The following is a 22,370-nucleotide window of genomic DNA, read 5'->3' as shown; positions in this document are numbered from 1 at the left end:
TGATTTTTCTTACAAGGATAGCCAAAAAGGAAAAGTGCAAATGTAGTTATAATTATTTTAATTGATTTACCCACATTTCCAATTCAGCAAAAATTATGCTGAGATTTGATTCTGCTTGTGTTCAGGGATAACTGTTACTGAGTTTAGCAACGAGAAAGCATTTACATTACCTACACTTAAGGCTAGGGTTTGCTGGCAACGGCGACAATTAAAAAACATGGATTAATTTTTAAAGTGTCTGATTAAACTCTACTTAATCTCCTGTTCTTTTCAGAGTTAAATACATCTTCATTTAGTGAAGTATTTTACATCTGCTTGTTCAGATCTTGGGTCAGAAGCCTAACCGCTGTTCTGTTTCTCTTTGCTTTTTGGTAGGATGATGAAGTGGTTCTGCAGTGCACTGCAACTGTTCACAAGGAGCAACAGAAATTGTGTCTTGCTGCAGAAGGATTTGGCAACAGGCTTTGCTTTTTGGAATCTACATCAAATTCTAAGGTACTGCTGAGTGCTTTAAGTTTCATGTATGAAGCAAGTATATAGTTGCTTTGGCTATACACAAATCTGTCTAAGAGAATAGAAAAATCAAATCTATCAATAGTATGAGGAATATTTAATTACCCTTCAAAGTTTAATTTTTCCTGTCATGGCCCTCTGGCTGGACTGTAACGCTGTGCTTTCTGTTTTGGGCTCACTTTATAACTAGTTAGCTGCAGAAGTCCATCTCAGTAATATGCTTGTTACTTTGGTTGTCCGAATTCTGTCGTAGTAAGCTGCAGTGCCATTTTTGTGTACTGCATTTCAAAGACCTGTTTAATTATTCTGATTGTAACTCCACAGGAAAGAGAGCAGTTATCCTATTTGGGATAAGTTTTTATTCTATGGCATTTATGTTAAGATTAACATTACTTTAAGTTCTTCTAATTCCTAACTGAGCAGAGTAATAGTGCAAGTAGAAAAATTATCTCCTCTAATCAGTTTTTTTTTTATCTAAGCCTACTATAACTCTGCTATATGCAGTAGATACAGGAGTTTGAAAAATTAACTTTGCTGTTTGTTGCGTAGGAGGGGTTTTGTTTCACAATCGCATATGCTCGAGTAAATGTTTTAAATACAAAGATGTGCCTTCTGAGGGGAGAACTGGTCTTGTGACCGAAGTAATGGGTGCACTTCAACATTTTATTTAGACAAAGGGAAGAATGTTACTTAAAATATTTATTTTTTTCTTCAGCTAAAGTACAGCTGTTTGATGAGAAAATAAAATAAGGGTAAAGCATCTGGAAAGACATCTAGAAAGACTTAGAACTAAAAATGATGGTTTTTATCTTGCCAACTTCCATGACATCACTTTGCTTCTCTCTGATACATTGCAGAGTAATCCTTCATTTTCTGTTTCATCATTTTGAATGTATTATTCATAATAATAAATTTTTCACTAGGGTATTAATGATTCATTATAATAGCAATGATCCTGATGAATTAATTCATGCCACTCTGTTTTAAGTGAATCTTTTTAACAATAAAAATGTGTTGGGATAGAAGTGTTTGCAGTGCTACTTGCCTGTGAGGCCAGAAAAATCTATTTAATGAATTTATTATCATTCAGTAAGTTTGGATCTTACGTCTATAGTCTCTCTTGCACTATATAAAACTCCTGAACGTTCTTGTCTTTAAGGAATACAGTGCAAATTTCATATCCGTTTCCTATGCTTGCTTGTTGATGCTGCTTTTTTTCCATGCTTTGTGACGCAGTGTTTATTCTGCTCATTCTGCATGAGCTTGGGGAAAAAAAAGTAAACAAAAGAAAACCCACACAGCACATCCTTGTTTTAATTTTTAATGGCTGACAGTTTCTAGGATCAGCTTATTTGAAGTCATTTGGAGATATAAATGTGGAGGGAGCCGTAAGATTACCAAATCCTTAAAGCAAAGTTGACTCTAAATAAGAGTAAAGAAAAATGCTTTTCTTCCATTGTCTGTACAATGTTATTATTGCATTGTATAAGGAAGGGTGTAGCAAATATTACAGGAGGCATACGATAATTCGAAAAAGGTTCTAGCAGAGTTATTGAGACAGTTAAAAAAAATTTCCTGCATGTCTTTAAGGCTATTTTCCAGTTGTAATGGGATCATGATGCCCAATAATGCCTACAGTAAGGTGGCACCTGAACTACAGCCAGGTATCAGGGGTAAGGTATGAAACCAAGCACCAGTAATAGTCCAAACACAGCTAATAGACCTCAGCTATCATCTTGGACTTGCATTCCTGAGAATTCCTGATATGATCCCCTGCTTTTCTCCAATATCCTTCAAAATTTGGCTCCTGGTGATGTAACTGATGTTTTATTAGCACAGCTTATTCATGTGTGCTTTCTTGCCCTAGGATCGTGTAATAATTCACACTGCAAAAATTAACAGTTGAATGGAAGATATGTATTGATAAAATACTTTGGCAACTACTGACTATTAATACTTATCCCATTACAATAATAACACTGACAGATCCATTATGAGAATTGCTTAATGAGTTTTATTTTCTTCTGTTCAAGTTTACAACATAAGCATTTCTTTGGAGGGTCATGTAGATGCTGTCTGCATTGGAGGAGACCACCAGATTTTGAAAACAAAATATGGATGACAATAGTTAGGCTACATTAGCAAACACTTTAATAAGCACTATCAGTTCACATGTGTTCACATTTCAAAACTGTCCATGTTCCACTTTCTTCACTTCTTTTGGAAGCAATCCATACTTGTCAAATAACTTTACTGAGCGAAACCATCCTCTTTATTTCTTAGCTCTGCAAAATCTGCAAATCTATTGTTTTTCTGTATGTACTGTAAGGTGTTTGAGTTTTCAATATGGAATTCATTCATATTTGGAGCTAAATTAAAGCTTGCTTTTAGGCTTGTGGTTGGTTTCTTTGTAGCAAATGTAGAGACGTCTTTTGCTATTAAATTTGATATGAGATTCTTTCTGACAAGAAAGGTCTCATCACAAAATGGCATTTTAAATGGAATCAAATTTCATACTTTGTGGATGTTTTGTGCATTTGTTTGGTCCGAATGGTGCGGTTGATCTACCTGAGGGGTTGGATGTCATTCAGAGGGACCTGGACAAGCTGGAGAAGTGGGCCCTTGTGAACCTCATGAGGTTCAACAAGGGCAAGTGCAGGGTCTTGCACCTGGGTTGGGGCAACCTCTGGTATCAGTACAAGCTGGGGAGTGAAGGGTTTGAGAGTAGCCCTGATGAGAAAGGGCTGGGGATACTGGTCGATGAGAAGCTGGACATGAGCTGTCAATGTGGACTTGCAACCCAGAAAGCCAACCGTATCCTGGGCTGCATCAAAAGAAGTATGGCCAGCAGGTTGATGAAGACCCCACCTGGAGTAGTGCATCCAGCTCTGAAGCTCTCTGTGCAGGAAAGACATGGACCTATTGCAGTGCATCCAGAGGGCCACGAAGATGATCAGAGGCCAGCTGAGAGGTTTGGGATTGCTCAGCCTGGAGAAGAGAAGGCTCCAGGGAGATGTTACTGCCTTTCAGTACTTAAAGGAGGCTTATAAGAAAGATGGGGACAAACTTTTTTTGCAGGGCTAGTTGTGATAGGACAAGGGGTAATGGCTCTAAACTAAAAGAGGGTAGATTTAGACTAGATTTTTTTTTTTAGAATGAGTGTGATGAAACCCTGGAACAGGTCACCCAGAGATTTGATAGGCGCCTAGTCCCTGGAAATGTTCAAGGTCAGGTTGGACGGGGCTCTGAGCAACCTGATCTAGTTGAAGATGTCCCTGCTCGTTGCAGGAGGGTTGAATGACCTTTAAAAGTGTGGGGTTTTTTCTCTTGTTTTTTATGGCAGGTGATAAACTCACATACTTTAACTCCATGATGTTCTGAGGTATAGAACTGCTTTACATTATTAAAAAGGACTGATAAAAGCAATGTCTTTTTCTTGAGCCCTCATCAATTTGACCTTGAGAGAGTGAAGGATAACAGTGATCTAAAGATCTAAAAAATCCTCCCCAATATTTTTTCTCTTTTTTTTTTTTTTGGTTTTAAGAAGGCAGTGCAATGTGTGATCCTATGGTTTGAACTTTCCACTGAGCTGTGAATTGCATTATATATAATAAGTTACAGTGATGAGAGAAGAGTCCAAAACCTTATTATACCCTTAATAATTCTATTTGTAAAGTGGGGAAGTAATTTGATAACTTTTTTCCATTTTTTTTTTCTTTTGAAGACTAACTTGTCTCCTGCAGCAGGGCATGGTTTGAACAATAGCAAAGGTTCTGCAGGTTGGTGCTGGACTGGTGTAGGCCAGTTGGCTGGGGCTGTCTGCTCCAGATATCCAGAGCTACATATATCAGTGGCGTTCCATTCTTTGCTGGTCCCTAGATGCTACTGTTGAGTGTGGGGGATAGACTGAGGGTAAGACTGGCAGCTTGTTTCTTGTGCTGCCAAATGCCAATTATCTGAGGTTTTCCTTTGCCCCTTTTTTTGGGCTGTTTTGAACAAGTAGGTGAATCAGCAGGAGCTGAACAGGTGTCTATGCAGGAAGAGCTGAATGAGGGGAGGATGGTAGAGAAGGATGGTCACCTGACACAAACAAGGTTACAAGGAAGTGTGATTGTCCACTACACAAGAAATTTCCATGCTGGCAGTCAAATTCTATATGGATGTGTCTACAGAAGTGTGTCATCCTGAACTGCTGTACCCTGGTTTCTTCTGGGAGAAAAACTCTCTCCTCCATTTATCTTTCAGTGTGGAAGACCCGAAGGTTTTTTTTTTTTGGTCTTGTACAGCAAACACTTGAGCATGTTATCAGTGGGCAAGGCAAATCGTCTTTCTGCTTAGAGAAACTGAGCCTGAAACTCTTTCTGACAGCTGAAAAACAATACCTGTGCTGGACACAGTTTTTGATTTTGTAAATCCAAATTTATCAAAAAAGAAAAGCACATGGTGTCCATCAACATATAGATGCAAATAAATGTTTTTTGAGCAGTTACTGATATAATGAAATACTAAGTTTTAAAAAATTTGATTCACGCTGATGAATCAAATCAGTGTTGTCTGCTTGTACAGTAAGGGCTTTTTTTTTTTTTTTTTTGATAGTTGCTGTGGTTCCTTTCTGTTCTTATGTTTCCATTGGATCCTTCTAAAAAAATTCAAAAAAGGCTGTCAGATCTTTGGCAAGGCTTTCTAGCTGCATGTCCAAAACCATTTTAATTGTATTTGTGTCGTGTTGCCAAAATGAATGTTCATATTTAATGGCAAAGATGGCACTGAATCTTACGTAATCTCATGTTCAGAGGACTCTATTTAGCAGCCATTCACTAAGATAATTGATTTTAATAATTTAAATGAAGATTTGGTAATAAATTTATGCGTAGTTACACGTTACTTGCCCTACTTTACATATGTAATTCAGACATAGGTAGAGAAAATCTTCATAGGCATAGATTTTAGGCAGGATTTTATTCAATGAATAGTTCTTTCCCAGTAAAATGCTTCTCTATAGAAGCAATATAAATAAGAACATAGTGTGTTTTATTGCATTTGTATGTAGTTTTATGTAATACGTAACATGTAATTGTAAATATATTTATTATGTATATCAGATTCAATTTTTATTCCTTTTAAACCTTGTATAAATCCTAAGCCTAAATGTAGATGCGCAGCCATATCCACCAGAACTGATTGTGATCCTTGCACTTAATCCCACAAACCAGCAGAACTATCTCTCGAGGTGGAAAGTGAATAATTTAAAATGAATGTGAAATATTCAGACCATGACAGGTCATATCTCCATGGATGTAAAGCAGCAACAGAAATATGGCTTTATATCGGCTGAAATTTGTGTGCAGTACTAGTAGACGTAATAATACATCTTTGCGTGTTTGTTTTGTCATCTGCAATGCAGGCAGTTTTAAGAAAGTAAACAAAATGTGTGATTCCTTGCAAGGCATCACAGGCTAAACAGTGTAATCATAATATATCCAATTGAGGAAATTTTACTATTCTCATTGCTCAGATTGTATCTTCTGTTGCAGCATATATTTGGAATTTGAAATATATACAGGAAAGTATTATTCTGATCTTATAGAAATGTTCATTATTGAATCTTGTGCTTTTTTTTTTGGAGTTTTAGCTTAATGAAGCACTATTTACTACCAAAAAGGAATGTAAGGCTCTTTCTATCTACAAAATGTACCTTCATAAATGTGAAAGAGTTTCTTTTTCAATCATACCCCTTTATTTAATATTTAAAAGTGTAATATTACTATAGGCTTGTTCTCTGGATGCATCTACCAATAATTCTACTTTGTTGCATGCTTAGTATTAGAGATTTAGAATCCACAGAATGTAATTATAAGACTTAAAATGTAAAACCTTAACCTAAAGCTGTACAATTTGTGTAATTTAACAAACAAAACATCAGTTATAGTTTCTCCAGTCAAATATATAGTTTGCAACTTTTTTCATTATCTAAAAGTCTGTTAAAGGCAAGCAAACAACCCCTAAATGTTTACAGAAACAGGTATGATAGTGGATGGTGGTGGTTGTGAGAGTTTTGTCTGCTTGGTTGGTTTGGGGTTTTTTGGTGGAACAGATGTAGGAAGTCAAATTCTAGTATAAAATAAGTGGAAAAGACTTGAAAAATGCCATTAAATCAGTTTTCCTTTATAACTATATATCCCAGTAACTGTTTAAGCCTCTAATTATTTAAAGACTAAAACATAAAAAGAAGCAGATATTATGCTGGAAAATCTTATCTGAGATACAGCTGTGACACAAGCACTATGATGTAAGAAGGTCAGATATGCAATGCACAATCCTATAATTGGTTTGGTGAGTTTTCTGCAGGCTTCTGAAAACCTGCCAGTTTGCTGTGATTTAACTTCTGAGTCTTACCCTTTTTAGTACCATTCCTATGAAAAAGGACAGTTGCTATTATTGCACAATGGCTTTATCTATTTGCATTTTGAACATTCTCTTCAAAGTAATGCCCTTATACAATTGCGTAGTTTGTGAGTTTTGGTGGCTGGGTTTTGGTTTTTGTTTTTTTTTCCCTATTTACTATAAAATTATTGGGACTCTTAATAATTATCTTGGAACTAGGTGTTAAGGACTGGAAACAGGTTATTTGCCTTCACCAAATACACCAACTCTACTAAAATACCAAAAGAAAGTCCTTGAAAGATAAATGAAGTGATACATAGAGTAAAGCCAGAATGTTTTGAGGTGGGAGTTATTTGCTGTTTGTTCATGCCAGATGAAAGCTACAAGGGCTGGCTGCTTAATGCACGCACGATCCCAGCAGCTTCGGGGTTGCTGCGATACCCTGGGTAGCTGAACATCACAAGGTTACACAATGGCGTATTCTGTTAAGTCCTCAACCTTTTAAATGTTTTCTCTGATGGCTTTATAGCAGAATGTACTTCATTAGTACATGCAGAGTAGTTACAAAGCAGTTGTTTGAATTTTAATTAGGCTGATATGTAGCTGCAAATCTGAAAACCTGAAAAGCCAGACAGATTCATAAATCTGTGTGTGTTGAGTTAAGAACACATGAAAGTGCAAATTCTTATTTTAAGCCCTTTGGACATATGTTATATAAAGTAGCGCTGTCAAATTAGCTGTGTGGCTCTGCTCAACACTTGAAATCATGGTATTGTTACTTTGCAATCAGTATTTTTAAGCACAGCTGGGCTAAATCTGGCTCAGCAGACTCTTGTGAATAATCGTAGCCCAATGGGCTCCCAGAAAATTAGGACAAAGAAATGCAGCCTATTAATGAATGAATCTATGTGTTTCCTTGAGGTAAGTAATATCAATTCTATATGAAATTAAATGAAAAGGAATATCAAAGAATATTTTCTTTGTTGTTTCTTAAGACTTTTCGAAACTTTTATCTTTTGGGTGGTGATTTTCAAGATTCTAGGCGTTTCCTCCTGGTTAATTCTCTGAGAAAAACAAGGAAGAAGATCTGTGCTTTTTTAACAGCAGAGGGAATGCTGTAACTCGCTATCATAACAAGAGTATTTGTAACATTAATCGAGGGTGTTACTTTATAAATTTCTGGGTTGGAAGAGGGGAAATTAGGCAAGTGAAAACAGTTTGGTTTTGTATTCCTGTGCTTGAAACCCAAAGTCAAGTTTTTAGTGACTTTTCTAATGCTGGCAGGGAGGTTGTTGTATACCAATACAAACATAACTTCTTCTGGTTTTACAAGCAAAAGAACAGGTGCTTTGTTTTGCATTAAAAAACAGAGGTTGGATAGTAAAGAAAGTGATTATGTTCTTAAAGAGTTTGCATAAACGCAGAAGGTCAGAGTTCAGGCTGCATTTCCTGTGGTTTTGATTATTTTTCAGTAATTGCTGGAAATTGGTTCTTTGTTTGACAACTTGTAGATGTGTGGGATGGAGCTGCAGTGATGCGTGAACGACACTGACACCTCCAGTCCGTTTTTTCTTACTGAACCGTGTCTGTAATAGCTGGAGGAAGGAAATAATATTGTGGTTTCCTGCAGTATGATTAGTAGCTTCAGATGTCCTTCCTCTCTGTCTTTTTTGGCTTGGTCTTTTCAAATACTGTTTAGAAAGGAGTTTTAATGGTTCTCTGTGCCTTGGTGCGAGGGTCTTGTAAAAAGATTGTGTGCAGTCTGCTTTTGTGCTGCCTTCAGTCTGCTAGTGGGGAAGTTATGTGAGCTGGAAGGGGTTCCAGCTAATGTTCTGCCTAATTGAGTGTGAGACGGCTTTTCTTGTCGTATAGAAAGTGATATTCTTGTAATGAGCCCCTGTGAATAATACTAATCAATGTTTTTGAGCTTTAACTCCTTAGAGAAGTTCTCTCTTCCCTCCTTACTGAATATAAAGAATGTATTTAGGAGTGGGAATCTTGTTCCATCTTCCAGGTATTTGTACTCTTTTCTTGACATATTTGCAAAGATGTCATCCACAAAAAGGTGGCCTTTCCATGAGAACTGACTTTTCATGTGCCATTAAAAAAATTGTAGGCAACTGGGTCATAGTTGCATAGGTCACTGGGCTGGTTTCAAAAGATTGATACAGTATTCCCTTAACAATCCTGTGAACTCTACCTCTATCCCACATCTAAATGCCTTTTAATGGTAATGGGGAGTTAGGAATTTCAGGTTTTCTTGGTGTTTCTCCGAGTATTGACCAGTTCTAGTTGTGCAGTACAATGTTTACAGCTGGTGATAAGGCAATTATCAAGGGAAATGTGAATCAGGATCAGGAACTGCCATCGTTCAAACAGCTCTAGATAATATTGGATTAATAAGTTTAGATAGCTTAGGATTCTTGAAATGGCCAGGGTGTATATTGATCATTAATAGATACAGCAGGGATAAATCATTTCTCTGTGAAGAAAATGCCAAAGTACTGTGCGAGAAAAAGGAACAACCCTCTTGCATAAGAAGGTTAGACAGAGGTCCTAGAAAGGAAACACATGTTCTGCTCAGTGCAATATAAAGTATGAATGGACTCGCCGAGGAATCATTTGAGTGCCCATTATTCAATAAATTGGAAAGTCCAGTAACACAGAATTTCTTTCTGCAGTGTGTGTAAATTTAATAAGTATCAGGCAATACAAAAAAGTTAATCGAAATGAAGTACAATTGCAATGAGCTCTTATTTTAAATAAGAAAAATACCTAGTGTGTTTAGCTATTGTAAGAATAAAGTTTAATATACTTTGAGTGCCATATTTGGTATGTGATTTGGTCAGTAGTACACTAAGAATTAATTTGACTTCTTTGGGCTGATTCAGTTGCAAGTATGTGTACAGGTTAATGAGTATAAAAATCTCACTACATAAACCAGAAATAGCAAAAGAATTTTTTCCCATTGTGTATGTTTCCACCTTGCTTATCACGGAGAATAGTTCTATCTATAGTTTCCATTAAAGCTCTTTTCACGTACACATAACAGTAGACATAATTATTATAGAATTGTTTTATTTATATAGAAAAGGTGGATTCCTTAGGAAAATTAATTAAGATGACTTCTGGTTATTTTGCAAAATTTGCCAGAATGTGGAAATACTTTTTTTAAAATGTTTTTTTAGAAAATAAAGCAATACCAAACAGAAGCATTTGAAAGGTTATGGTAAATCCTCAGCATAAACATGCACCTTAGTAGAGGAGTGGAACATCTTTGCTTGGTCAGGTGAAAGTTGAGATATTGGTAAAGTAAAATTAAAAGCATCTAGAAAATAATATGCAGTTGTGCATAATAGATATCTGCCAAGCAGTTAATGTGATGCAAAATGTGCAACTTTGAAATGGAAGAGCTTGAATATGGTCAAGGAGGAAACTCCAGATAGGTGAATGATCTAAATGAATGTGATAGTTGCAGACAGGGGTGGTGTCTGCAAACCTCTTGTTATACTCCCTCCTTGAACATGTGTTCAACAGCAGCAGGAAAAAAGTCCACATAGCTTGCCAGCTTCTTGAGACTTTCTTTACCCTCTCTGAATTTTTAAGCCTCTTGCTTTATTACCTCTTGCATAATTCACTTCTGAGACTGTGGGTTGTTTGCTGGGAAATGCATGTGGGTATTTCTGTCTAGACTGTACTTAGTGGCAGCTTTTTGTGCTGGTATGTTACTGAATGATAAACGGAGAATCCTTTAAAGCAGCAGTTGTTTGCTTAATGGCTTAGTAATAATATTTTGGCACCTTAAACCAAAACTAGACAAAACTGGAGTCTTTAAGAAGTTGAACAAATAATCATTAATTATTATTCTAAGGGTTTTGATTTTGTAGTTAATAAAGTGCATAGTAAAATAAGTGCTTATTTCTTACATCATGCAGTGTATGCTCAAATGCAGTGCCATGCAGATTCAAGCAGGGGTATACGTTTGCGCATTTACAGATACACCACAATTTCTGAGTGTACATGGTGAGATACTTTTAAATAGATATTTATGTTTGAATACATTGTTATACATTTTATGAGTAGTGAAACTCTGACAGTATATGTCTCTAAATCCATTAAGAATTTCCTGACGGACAGTCCTTAATCTTAGGACTGCTCATGTCTTTCTGACCCTGCCCAAATATCTGATGGAGTTTTTCTAAGATATAAAGATTTTCATGATTAGTGATATATTTTTTTGAGTCAATAACTTTCAGTATGTCATTCTAATTGACAAAAATTCTATTTGATTTGCAGGTGAATGTGTATACATTTTAAGATAAATGTATAATTTTTGATAGAATTATTATTTTAAATCAAATCAGATCAAAACATTCTGGGATGCAAAACTGGGGAGCATTACACACAGGCTGAATCAGAATGGACCTTTGAAAGACATATAACAAGAGGGACAAAATGAATTAAAGAGCTGGGTATGGTACGCTATCACCTTCATAATGGCTTTATAATGTAGTAATTTTTTTTGCCATGCAGTAGAGGGTGGCACGCCTAAATTTGAGTGAAGCACATCTAGCTTCTGTAAGGCTCATGGGACAGACTGAAAATTCTGTGGGTGGTTTCATTTCATTTGTTTTGAATAATTTTTTTAATTGAATTAAGCACATGAATGAGTATTGACTTAAAACAGAGTATATGCATTATTCATTTTAGTTATAAAAACTGATTTGTTTTACATGTTTGTAAAGAAAATATTGACTGTTAATATGCAGTTTAGTACTGTAAGTGCCTAAGTGCATTGTTGCATCTTACCACAAAGGATTTTGATGGCTATGTATGCTTTGCTACTTTGAAACTGTTTTGCCCAGGAGAGAACTGGTGATGCATCTCCTTTCCTTTGCTTAAGGACAAGTCAGAGGTGACCCAGAGCATACATTCCCAGTCCCCCATTCTAATATTTGATAGGCATTGATTTTCCTAGTTACACAGGTTGACTTTTGATTGCAGCAATGTAAAATGGAAAGCACAGTAGTTGAAAACTTACAATAAAATCCATCCAAGTTCAAATTTGGTATGCATTATTCTGTATTATAGTTGATAGCTTATGAAATAAGCAGGTTTTGCTTCTCTTAGATACATTGTTTCATGTAGACTGCAAAGTGAATGAATTGCTCATTAAGAGTTGGTGTAGGGTATTCTGGAAGGGTTATTTTTTATATGGATTTCATTTTTATATGTTATAATTCCACTGTGAAGATTTCAGCTATGGGATCAATTTAACAATAAGAATCTCTGTGAATAATGTCCTATCCAGAGGTAAGATTTCTACTGAGACAGGTCAGTTATTACAGCCACGAAAGATGTGCACGTTTGCCCTACATGTTTGATCCTGGAAGATGATAGGATTCCTGCTTTGAAATATGATTGTTGTAATGTGCATGGCTTATAATAAATCTGGTCAGAGATTAGGAAGATTTTCCTGTTGGGCGTCTGCTTTGCTTTCTAGAAAGGAACAAAATAGTATTTGATAAAGATCATCTTTCTGATGCTGCAAGAATCAAAGGGTAACTGCTGCTGTCCAGATTCTAAAGCAATAGTGCCCTCCCAACTGATAATATCCCAGATTTTTCCATTACTTATTGCAGTACCTACAAATACAATGTTACCTCTAAGAATAAAAGGAAACTGTAGAGTTTTGAATAATACACAAAAGATTAGCATAATAAGGTCGAATTTGCAGGATCGGCATCAGGTTAAACAAAAAATGTTTTGTTAATTTGGATGTGTGCCTAGAACCTCTGTAGCACTGTTGATCCTATGAGAATTTTTTATTTTATTAATTAGCGTGGAATTTTCCTAATTACATTAAAAATTAACACATTTACACTGCATATGGGTGATATACTATTAGCTCATGTTCATCTAAGCTTCTGGCTACAGCAGTGGATGTTGAAATGGCTGTTGAGTTGATTGACCTGGTTTATCCATCAAGGCTCAAAGTTGTGTGGCTCTTTACCCAATTTTGCTTTTATCTGTTGCTAAGAGTTTTAAATTTTCAGAGAGCAGATAAAAAAGCAAAACAGCTCTCACTAATGTAGATTGGATTTACGTAGAGTTAGAAAGGAGGCCAGAGGGAGGGATGGAGGGTAAGAGGAAAAAAAACTCTTTACTTACCTTTTTTAGAGATAGAATGTATGAGGCCCTAAATCCATACAGAAAGTAAACATCATACTGGGAGTTACAACTTCCAAGCAGTTAAGACAGTCTGCTCTGTAAATAATAATAGCCTCAGGATCCTTGACAGCTGTCTGGATCACAGTTGCTTCCAAAGAGCAAAAACTGAAAAAAATGAAACAAAATTTTGACATTTATAATTGTACTTATGTAACAACAGCCTAAGAAGAAATAGATTTCTTGTGGATTTTTAAAGGACATTATGAGAGGGGGGGAAAAAAACAAGTAGCAGTTTCCTTCTGAATGTTGTTATTCCTTCAGTTTGTACAGCTTAAGTTTCAGGTAACACTGTTTTATTTGCCAGTGAACTTTCAGTGTGACCAGCAGATGACATTCACTATCTGGAAATAAGAGTAGGAAAGGATTTTAGTCTTCACTCTTGTGCTAACTCATGCAGGCATAAAAGCTAGTAACTCCACCTGATAAGACATAGCCTACTGGTGATGGGTGTTAATCGTTGATACATCAACAGAAAGCAATCTCGGTGTTTTTTTTTTTTTTTTTTTTGCTACTGGATTTCTCAAATCTAACACTTCATTTTTGAGAGAATTCTGCACTCAGGAATGTGGATAAAATAGGGGAACTTTGTATTCTGTGACCATAAGAAGAGAATCTTTTTAAAAACTTAAATCAATCAGTTGTTTAGGTCAAACTAACAAGATACGTTAAAACACAGGTGATCAGCACGTAGTGACACAGGCAACCAACATGATTGAAAAGAACCACTGAGGACTTAAAGCTGTCTTGTGTTTTAGGCTTTGAAAATTAATTGTTTGCACTGTGTTTGGGTCTGACCTAGTTCCACCACAAGCTGTTTCTCCTTGTGTTGTTTTCCTTTTCCCTTGGTTTTTTATTCCGGACCTTATTCTGGTTTCATCCTTCTGGTATTCCTGTGAGTTTTCCAATTTTATCCCATGGAATAATTGTCCTGTGAACAAGGAATCTCTAGAGTTTTCAACTATTAACAAGAAACTTTTCATTACGTGAAAGATGACATTTTTCAGGAAGTAGAATTGACCAGATTTACACATTTTTTTTCCTTTAAAGAGTGAAAAGCATACTGGTGACAAAAGGCCACTTCCTTGTCAAACCATGCTTCCAAAAACATGAGGACACTATGAATTTAAAATACAGTAATGTAAAAAAGGTTTGAATGTTGAAAACTTCTATGCTTTTGATGGAATCGACTGTTTCGTATGGAGTATCCTATACATGGTCAGTCTTTTGCAGATGCCTTGTACAGAAAGTGATCATTTCAGACTGAAATAGTCATAAGCAACTCAAAGCAAGTTTTTGCAGGAGATGCCCAGGTAACCTTCATGGTCTGCTAATGATAAATATGCAGGAGATTGACACCGCTATTGAAAGGTCTTCTCTTCTAGAATTGAAACTGTAAGACTCATAATTCATTCTCTGTCTTTTCTATTTTGGGATTTGGTGAATATGATTCATCCTATTGGGCTGACGGGACTTGTTGCCAGAGCCATGTATTTCTGTACTGGGTCCATCTTTTTTATGACAAGCTTGAAAACACAGAAAGCTATGCTTTTATAGAGAGTCCTAGAAGTGGAGGTTTTTATTTGGTGATGTTGACTGTGTTTCATTGCTGTCACCGGACAAAATCTCATTTAAGTAGAAAAGACTGCCAAAAAGACTGAGAAGTATAAATTTAAATGTAATTTGAACAGAGATGATGGGTTCAGTTCTTTCAGGCTACTCCCACAAATAGGGCTACAGATGTTTTTCTTAAATTCTGTACTAAAATTACTTTTTGAATCCTCCTACTTGGATACTCAAAGTTATGCATCTAAAAATGTGCCACTTTAAAAAAAGTTATGAACACCAACATCTCATTTTTTGACAATGTTACAATCTGTGGATGCTTTGTAAACCAGGCTGCTTAGGTAAGGGTTTTTTTAGTGTGAATGTTTAGTCTACAGTTACAGATGAAAGTTTCATTGGGAATTTGGTTAGAAGAGAAATAAAAATATCCATAAGCCTAGGAAAACAACTAGGAAGATTGCAAATAACTAGGAAGAAAAATAAAGCTGAGGTAAAGCTGCTTATTTTTAGAGACAGAATTGTGTTTGCTGGTGGTATTTAGTCTTATTCAGTCTTGTACTAATATTTATGAGAGGCAGAAGTTCAGTTTACATTCACATTATAAGAGCGGGTCATGTGTTACTGTGGCTTGTTAGAGCAATGTAATCATCAGAGCAACGACAGCAGGACTGAGTTTTGCGTCTCGAACTCTTGCTTTCATTGTCATCACACTGGAGTACGGCATGCTTGCAAATAATAACTCCCTAAAAACCGAAATAGTGCATAACAAATAGATCCAGTATCCACAATTCAGTTGTGGGTTGCACTCAAGTTAGAGATGTTTTTAAATAGCGTTTCAAAAGCTTTGCTCAAAACACCTTTTTAATAAAGGGTATGATTATCTAATTTGCAAATCTACCTCCCACAGAGTAAAGCATAATTTACTATGCAAATATTACTACAGAAAATTAGTGTACACAATAAATACAGTTTAAAATAGTAGGAAGAATAAATAATTCTCAAATTTTCTAAATAATCCAGCAATTACTCCAGTAATATATATGCTTTGAAAATTGCAGATGAGAATGACTATTTTAATCTCTCTAACTTCACTGGCTTGTAGGTGCTATTTTAAATAATGATAAAGGATCAATAGAAAAAGCTAATTTATTATTTTTCTCTAGTTGTGCTGCATCTCCATTTGAAATTTAATATATGATTTCTAGCCTATTTTTGTTATAATCTATTTTTTTAACAAGCTGCTCAGACATTAGTTTGTAATTTATGACTGTCTAGGTTGTCTAGACAAATAATTGACAATAAGACAAATCTTGTATTCAGGAACTAGCAGAGACAATGTTTTAAGCTCTGAGGAGTACTGGAGTTGGTACTTTTGACTTTTCAAGTCACTAGGTGTATTTTATGTTAAAAATAATTAAAATAGAATTGATTTTGCAAATATGTAAAAAATAGAAAAGAAATTGTTTTGAATACTGAATTCTTTGTCAGAATTTTTCACTGATGTTTTGGGTCAAAGATAAGTGATACAGATTCCTTGGACTATTGAAAGACATCATTACATATTCTGTTAACAAAAAAAACTCCAAAAAAACCAGCAACCCAAACTTTTTGGAATAGGAACTATTTTCCATGCCTTCATTTAGAAAGTTACTGCAGCAAAAATGAATGCAATAAAAATTGGTGGAAATGGAGGTTCAGGATTACCAACGTGGTTATTTATGTCTTTTGAGACATCTGTTTTTGAGCACTGATCATTTTTTGGGCATGTTAATTGTGTTCTGCTCTCAAATCAAGGATTTATTATTATCATTAATCCATTGAAAATTTCCAACTAGTTACAGGTTATTTTGGTATTTATTAGAAGTGCTTTGGTGGGTAGTTGTTAGACATGTAGCAAAATGTTTTCTTTAAAACTCTTATAATTTAACAGGGTATTCATAGTGTAGCAAAGCAATCACTAAAAATACCTGCCCAAAACGTTTGACCTGTCCTCAAAAAAGCCTGATATTGCAAACTGATTGCTACAGATTCTCATTACAGCTCCTAGAATATGTGGTCACTTTCTGGACTGGGCACTAAAAGGTACTATGCAATTTCATAGAATCATTTAGGCTGGAAAGAACCTTTAAGATCAAGTCCAACCATAAACTTGACACTGCCAAGTCCACCACTAAACCATATCCCTAAGTACAACATCTGCATGTCTGTTAAATAGCTCCATGGTATTTCAGATATATTCATTTGTACGAAGAATAACTTTATTTTTCATGTTCCTTCTTCTGTCTGTGTGTGAAGTAATATAAGGCAGCTAATCAGAGGACTGACAAAGACTCTGTGTTTTTCCTTCCTCTTTTTTATTTTATGCTTTGAAGTGATTGAAAATGCACTGTGAACAAATTCTAGTACACTTAAACGAGGGTTTTAAATTACCTGGAATTATTATTTTTTGGAAGGGGCTATTCAGAATGGGAACCTTCAATCTGTGTCTTTATGCCTACCTGGAGCCCTGTCTTCTAAATCCAGAGCTCTAAAAGCATCAGCATTAAACTGGACTGTATAGGGGTGAGCAGAGCGATAACTGTCTGAGCCAAATATGTTGGCAATTCTGCATCTGTCCTATGCATGTCCGTGCTGTGATTGTTGTACAGTGTGTGCAGCCATGCCTGTTGGAGCTTCAGCAGAGCAGATCTGGGTGAAAAACCTGCCAGAGTGGAAGAGTTCGATTCACATGCTCATCACATCAGTAGATGCATCTTTCTTCAGATCGTGGGGGAAATGCATTGCTCTCTCTGAGGGCCACGGGGGTGTCTAGGCGTTCATGCCACAGAGAGGAGGTGGGATGATGTGCTCTTCTCTCTGCCTTGAGAATAAGGAACTGGTTCTAACATTCTGCTAGGCTGTAAGAGGGGGCCTCTTTCCTTTACTAAAGCAAGATGATCTCATACGGTTCTCTTTTATTACTCTGGCTGCTCAAACTGTGTCTTACCTGCTGTGAGAAGAGCTGGAAAATCTTAATTCTTGAGTTTTAATGAGGAGGGAAGAAAATGCTCATGACTGTCTTGAATGTAAAGGAGAATGGAATTGATGAAGGAGGAGTGTCCTAGTTATGTTGGTTTAATCAATGTGTGAAATGACGCAAGATTTTCCATATTTTGGAGTGTATAACTTGTAGGGTAGGTTTAGCAGTAAAAAATGTTGATAGGTCACAAAATTGTATGAGAGACATATTCTGCCAGCAAAAATCTTGCTTTAACAGTAATAACAGTAGGAATACTGCTATAGAATTATTTGTGTTTGAAAGGACCTTTAAAAATCATGTAATCTAACCCCCCTGTAATGAGCAGATATGGAGACTTTGTTAGCTTATATATGTTTGTTTATTGGCAAACAGACAGAAAACATAGCTTTGGCTCATTTCTGAGTGCAGTGCAAGGAGCATCTTTTTCTGTTTTGTTCAGGCTCTTGTTTGTCAGTCAGTCTGCACTGGGGAGAGCTGAAGGTGAGCTGGACTGTCAGGCAGTTTCTTTCTCTGAGGCTTTCTAGAATGGAAAATTGTACTTGTGTTTACTGAGCAGAAACAACACCTTGCAACCTGCAATCTTTGAGTGCTCTCTTTCCTACTTTGTAAAATAAGGACTTATGATAGTACTTACATTAAAGGCATGTTTTGAAGAGAATCTAATTAGTTGTCTATTGGCCTAATGCGAGTATGAACAGGACTGTTGTGTCTGAGTAACTACAAAAGGAAAATGGTAACGAGAACACTGACAAGTAAGTAGAGGACTGATTCTAAAAGAGTTGGCTTAAAAATATTTCATTTCTAAGCATCAAAATCTGATGCAAAAGAGGATGCTATCTGATGCTTTTTGAACTGACTAAAACTTTAATTTAAAATAATATTTTACATTCATTTTATTGAAATACAAATAGGGGAAGGTAATGAAAGATCTATTAGTTATTAAACAGACTTGAATTTTTGTAATGTTAGGAGTGATGAACAGCAAATTAATAAACTATTAACTATGAGGTATTCTGAGTAAACTAACTTCTGAAAAAGAGGGAATGAAATGATTTTGCAACTACCTTTTACAATTTAATGTAATGTACACGGTTTGAATAAATGTGCAGTTTCACAGCTTTAGCGGTAAAGTATTCATGGTGTAAAAAAAGATTTCCAATAGACAGTAAAAGTATTCATAAACTAAAATATGCAACTAACATGACAAGGAAAAGAGAAGGAACATGAAAGAAGTTCTGGAGGCAAGAAGAGGTGTGTAGGAGTTGAATATTCTATTAACAGAAGAAAAGGACCCCACATAAAGTCTAATTTTACTTTATTACTTTGTAACTTAGACATTGCTATTACAAACCTGTTTCAAATTTATTACCAATTTTTATGATAGTCTGGAAAATTAGCTTTTCAATAGCTCAGTGATTTTTTTCAGACATGACAAGTTTTTTAAGACTCTTTAATTTTATCCCACTTAGAACAGAATATAATGAAGCATATTGCTCTGCAAGGCTGAGAAGCTACTGGCTTGGCAGTGTCCTATGTTTCTGCAACAGAAAATTAATCTTGATCTGAAAAAATCATAAAGATGAGGTCTGGCTATTGCCAGTAGCCTAAAGTCTAAATTTTGTTTCGCCTACAATCTTATCATCACATCTAAGACATATGTGCCATACGCTAATGTCCAAGCAAAGATTCCATTGCTTTGCTTGGCAGCCTTCGACATTGTTTTCTACTCCCAGTGTGAATTTTTCTCCCTAATATCTAATTGTAATTTTCTTCGGTACTACTTATATTGCTTCTCCTGTTCCTTTCAAGGAGCAACTCTGAGAAAAGTCTGGCTCTATTTTCCCTGTAATCCCCACCAGATTGGTAAAGAGAACCATAAGATCCTACTCTCCTTTCTCTCGTCCATCCAGGCTGATCGAGCTCAGCTCCCCCAGCCACAAAGGGCGAGTGCACCAGCCCTCGCAATGATGGGGATCCTCTGCTGAACTTGATGCAGTTTATTGGTTTCTGTCTATTATTGAGAGACCCCAAATGAAGCACAGAAGCAGAGAATCGCAGAATGATATGGGGTTGGAAGAGACCTCTGGAGATCATCTAGTCCAACCCCCCCTGCCAAAGCAGGTCCACCTAGAACAAATTGCACAGAAACGTGTCCAGGCGGGTTTTGAATGTCTCCAGTGATGGAGACTCCACCACCTCCCTGGCTAGCGTGTTTCAGTGCTCTGCCACCATCAAAGTAAAGGAGTTTCTACTCATGTTTAGGCGGAACTTCCTATGTACAAATTTGTGCCCATTTCCTCGTCTTGACACTGAGCACCACTGAAAAAAGACTGGCCCCATCCTCTTACACTCTCCCTTTAAGTATTTATAGGTGTTGATCAGATCCCTCCTCAGTCTTCTCCAGACTAAAAAGACCCAAGTCCATCAGCCTTTCCTCGTAAGAAAGGTGCTCCAGGCCCCTGATCATCTTCATAGTCCTCTGCTTTACCCTCTCCAGCAGTTCCCTGTCCTTGAACTGGGGAGCCTAGTACCCCAGACGTCAGCTTACAAATGCTGAGCAGAGAAGAATTGATTCCCTTTGCTTGCTGGCTAAGCCTTAACTGTTGCAGCCCAGAACGTCACTGGCTTTCATAGCCTCAAGGATATACTAGATCTTTCAGATTCATGGAAAGTGAGGGAAGATAGAAGCATTAGAAAGTGCTTTTCACAAATCTGTGACTAACGTGATCTCATGTTTTTCTTTCACCTAGAATGTTCCACCTGATTTGTCCATCTGCACCTTCGTGCTGGAGCAGTCTCTATCAGTACGGGCCCTTCAGGAAATGTTGGCTAACACAGAAGAAAAGGCAGAAGGGGTAAGTTATTGAATATGTACTTTTTTCATCTTGCAAAATACAGCATTTTTTTTTCCTACACTGTACCCTAGTCCCATAAAACGCCAGACACTGAAAGTGGTATTTGGGAAATGAAGTCCAAGAACAGTCCCATGGATAATCCAAAGTGTGTGCTGTCAGTGATAATTTGTTCCAAGGACTAACTCCAACAGCAATAGAATGAAAAGCACATCTGAGCGAAGAGATGGCACCAGAATAAGCAGATCCATGCTTCTGAACGGGAACCCCACTTCCCTTAGTTTGTAAATCCTGAAACTAAGAGTAAGCACATCCCCAGGAAAAAAATCAATTCAAACGAACAGGCACATACAGACATAATGTCAAAAATCAAAGTCCAAACCCAAGGATAACATATGTGTGAAGTAGAGCAACAGTTTTCTTGCTGTTTATTCCCACCAGCTGTGGGCAGGAGAAGAAACTGAAGAGACTGTATGGGAGCGCATGTTAAAGTAGTGCTACAGGCCAGAATAGAGTGAATTAAAAAACATAATCAATTTTTGAATACAAGGGGTTGAAACTTTTTAAAAATCACAACATTAATTGGTGACTTTTCTGTTGAGCTGTCTTTAGCAGAGTCTTGGGACCAACTGTTAAGTGAGTATTTACTTTTAATACAGAGATCACGTCCAGAGAATGTGGGATAATGAACCAAGTTAAGTTCTCTGGAGAATGGTTAGAAAATGTGAGCTCAAGGATCCTGCTGGGAAGAGGACAGGCTAAAGGCAGCTTTGTAGAAGTCTCAGGCAGAACATCTGCACTAGTTCTGGACTATTTTCTGCACTAGATGCGAGCAGCAAAAGACGACAACTTTTGTAGGGCACAGTGACTGATGGGATCTACATATTCTATGCTGCAAGAACCATGTTTGATGGTAATCTGGTATTTCCTGGAAACAATTATTGATGTTTTCTATCCGTAACCCTGAAGGTCAGAGTTCTGGGCATTCCTATCTGTGCCTAAAGAAAAGCGATGTCAGTTGTACTGATGTACAGTGCTGATGTACACATGGGTCTTCTGAGATGCACACAAAAAAGATAAAGAAAAGTCTCTGAGTGTGGTCATTATGTGACATTGTCTGTGTCATTATTTTTCTTTCTTCTAGTAAGTCTCCAGAAGCCAAGGTTAATGATAATACTAAAATAATTGAACATGTACTTGCTGATAAATTAACAAAACTGACATTTAGTGTCTGTAAGAAGTTTCTATGAAAAATAGATTGTTTTCCATTGTGTTTATAGATATTTATCATAGGGTTGGTACTTATGTAGGCAGCTTCATATTTGTTTGAAGTAACTGTTAGAACATGTGTGTTTTGCATATAATGACTGATGTGTTTACTTTATGAGAAGAGGTAATTTAATGCATACATCTGAAGCACTATATCTTCCTGAAGCGGCATCAGTTTTTTATTTAGAATAACAGTGTTTTCTGTCATCTGGGAGAAGAAACTGCAGCCGTTTATAGTAACAATCTCTTTAGAAACTGGATTCAATGTGACCTCAGTTTTCAAATGGAAATAATCCTGCAAAGGGAGGTCTTTTCAGTCCTCAATTACTTATTACATTAGAAATCACTAAGACTACAGTGTTTAAAAGTGGTCTCCTTGTATTTCTTTGCTTTTTGTGGTGTGTAATCTCTTAAATGCTGTGCTTATATAATAGGTATTCTTATTCTTTAACAGATAAGAGCAGTAATGAAATGGTTGAGTAATATGAACAAAATCTCATGCTGACTTGAGTCAGAACAATAAACAGCTTTCTGTGAGC

General features: G+C 36.4%; 1 protein-coding gene across 5 annotated transcripts in view; it reads left to right on the top strand.

Annotated features, from left to right (window-relative positions):
- The window catches only part of RYR2 (ryanodine receptor 2 (cardiac)), a 408,602-nt gene that overhangs the window by 106,438 nt on the left and 279,794 nt on the right, over positions 1 to 22,370 (top strand). For all 5 annotated transcript variants that reach the window (XM_014950610.1, XM_014950613.1, XM_014950612.1 and 2 more), the window contains exons 2-3: positions 376 to 495; positions 20,461 to 20,565. In XM_014950610.1, coding sequence (XP_014806096.1) covers positions 376 to 495; positions 20,461 to 20,565 — 225 coding nt within the window. The remainder of the gene's footprint in view (positions 1 to 375; positions 496 to 20,460; positions 20,566 to 22,370) is intronic.

Source organism: Calidris pugnax, unplaced genomic scaffold (genome assembly GCF_001431845.1).
Source record: "Calidris pugnax isolate Ruff unplaced genomic scaffold, ASM143184v1 scaffold24, whole genome shotgun sequence".
Classification (NCBI taxonomy): domain Eukaryota; kingdom Metazoa; phylum Chordata; class Aves; order Charadriiformes; family Scolopacidae; genus Calidris; species Calidris pugnax.
This window is presented reverse-complemented; position numbering and strand designations above follow the sequence as displayed.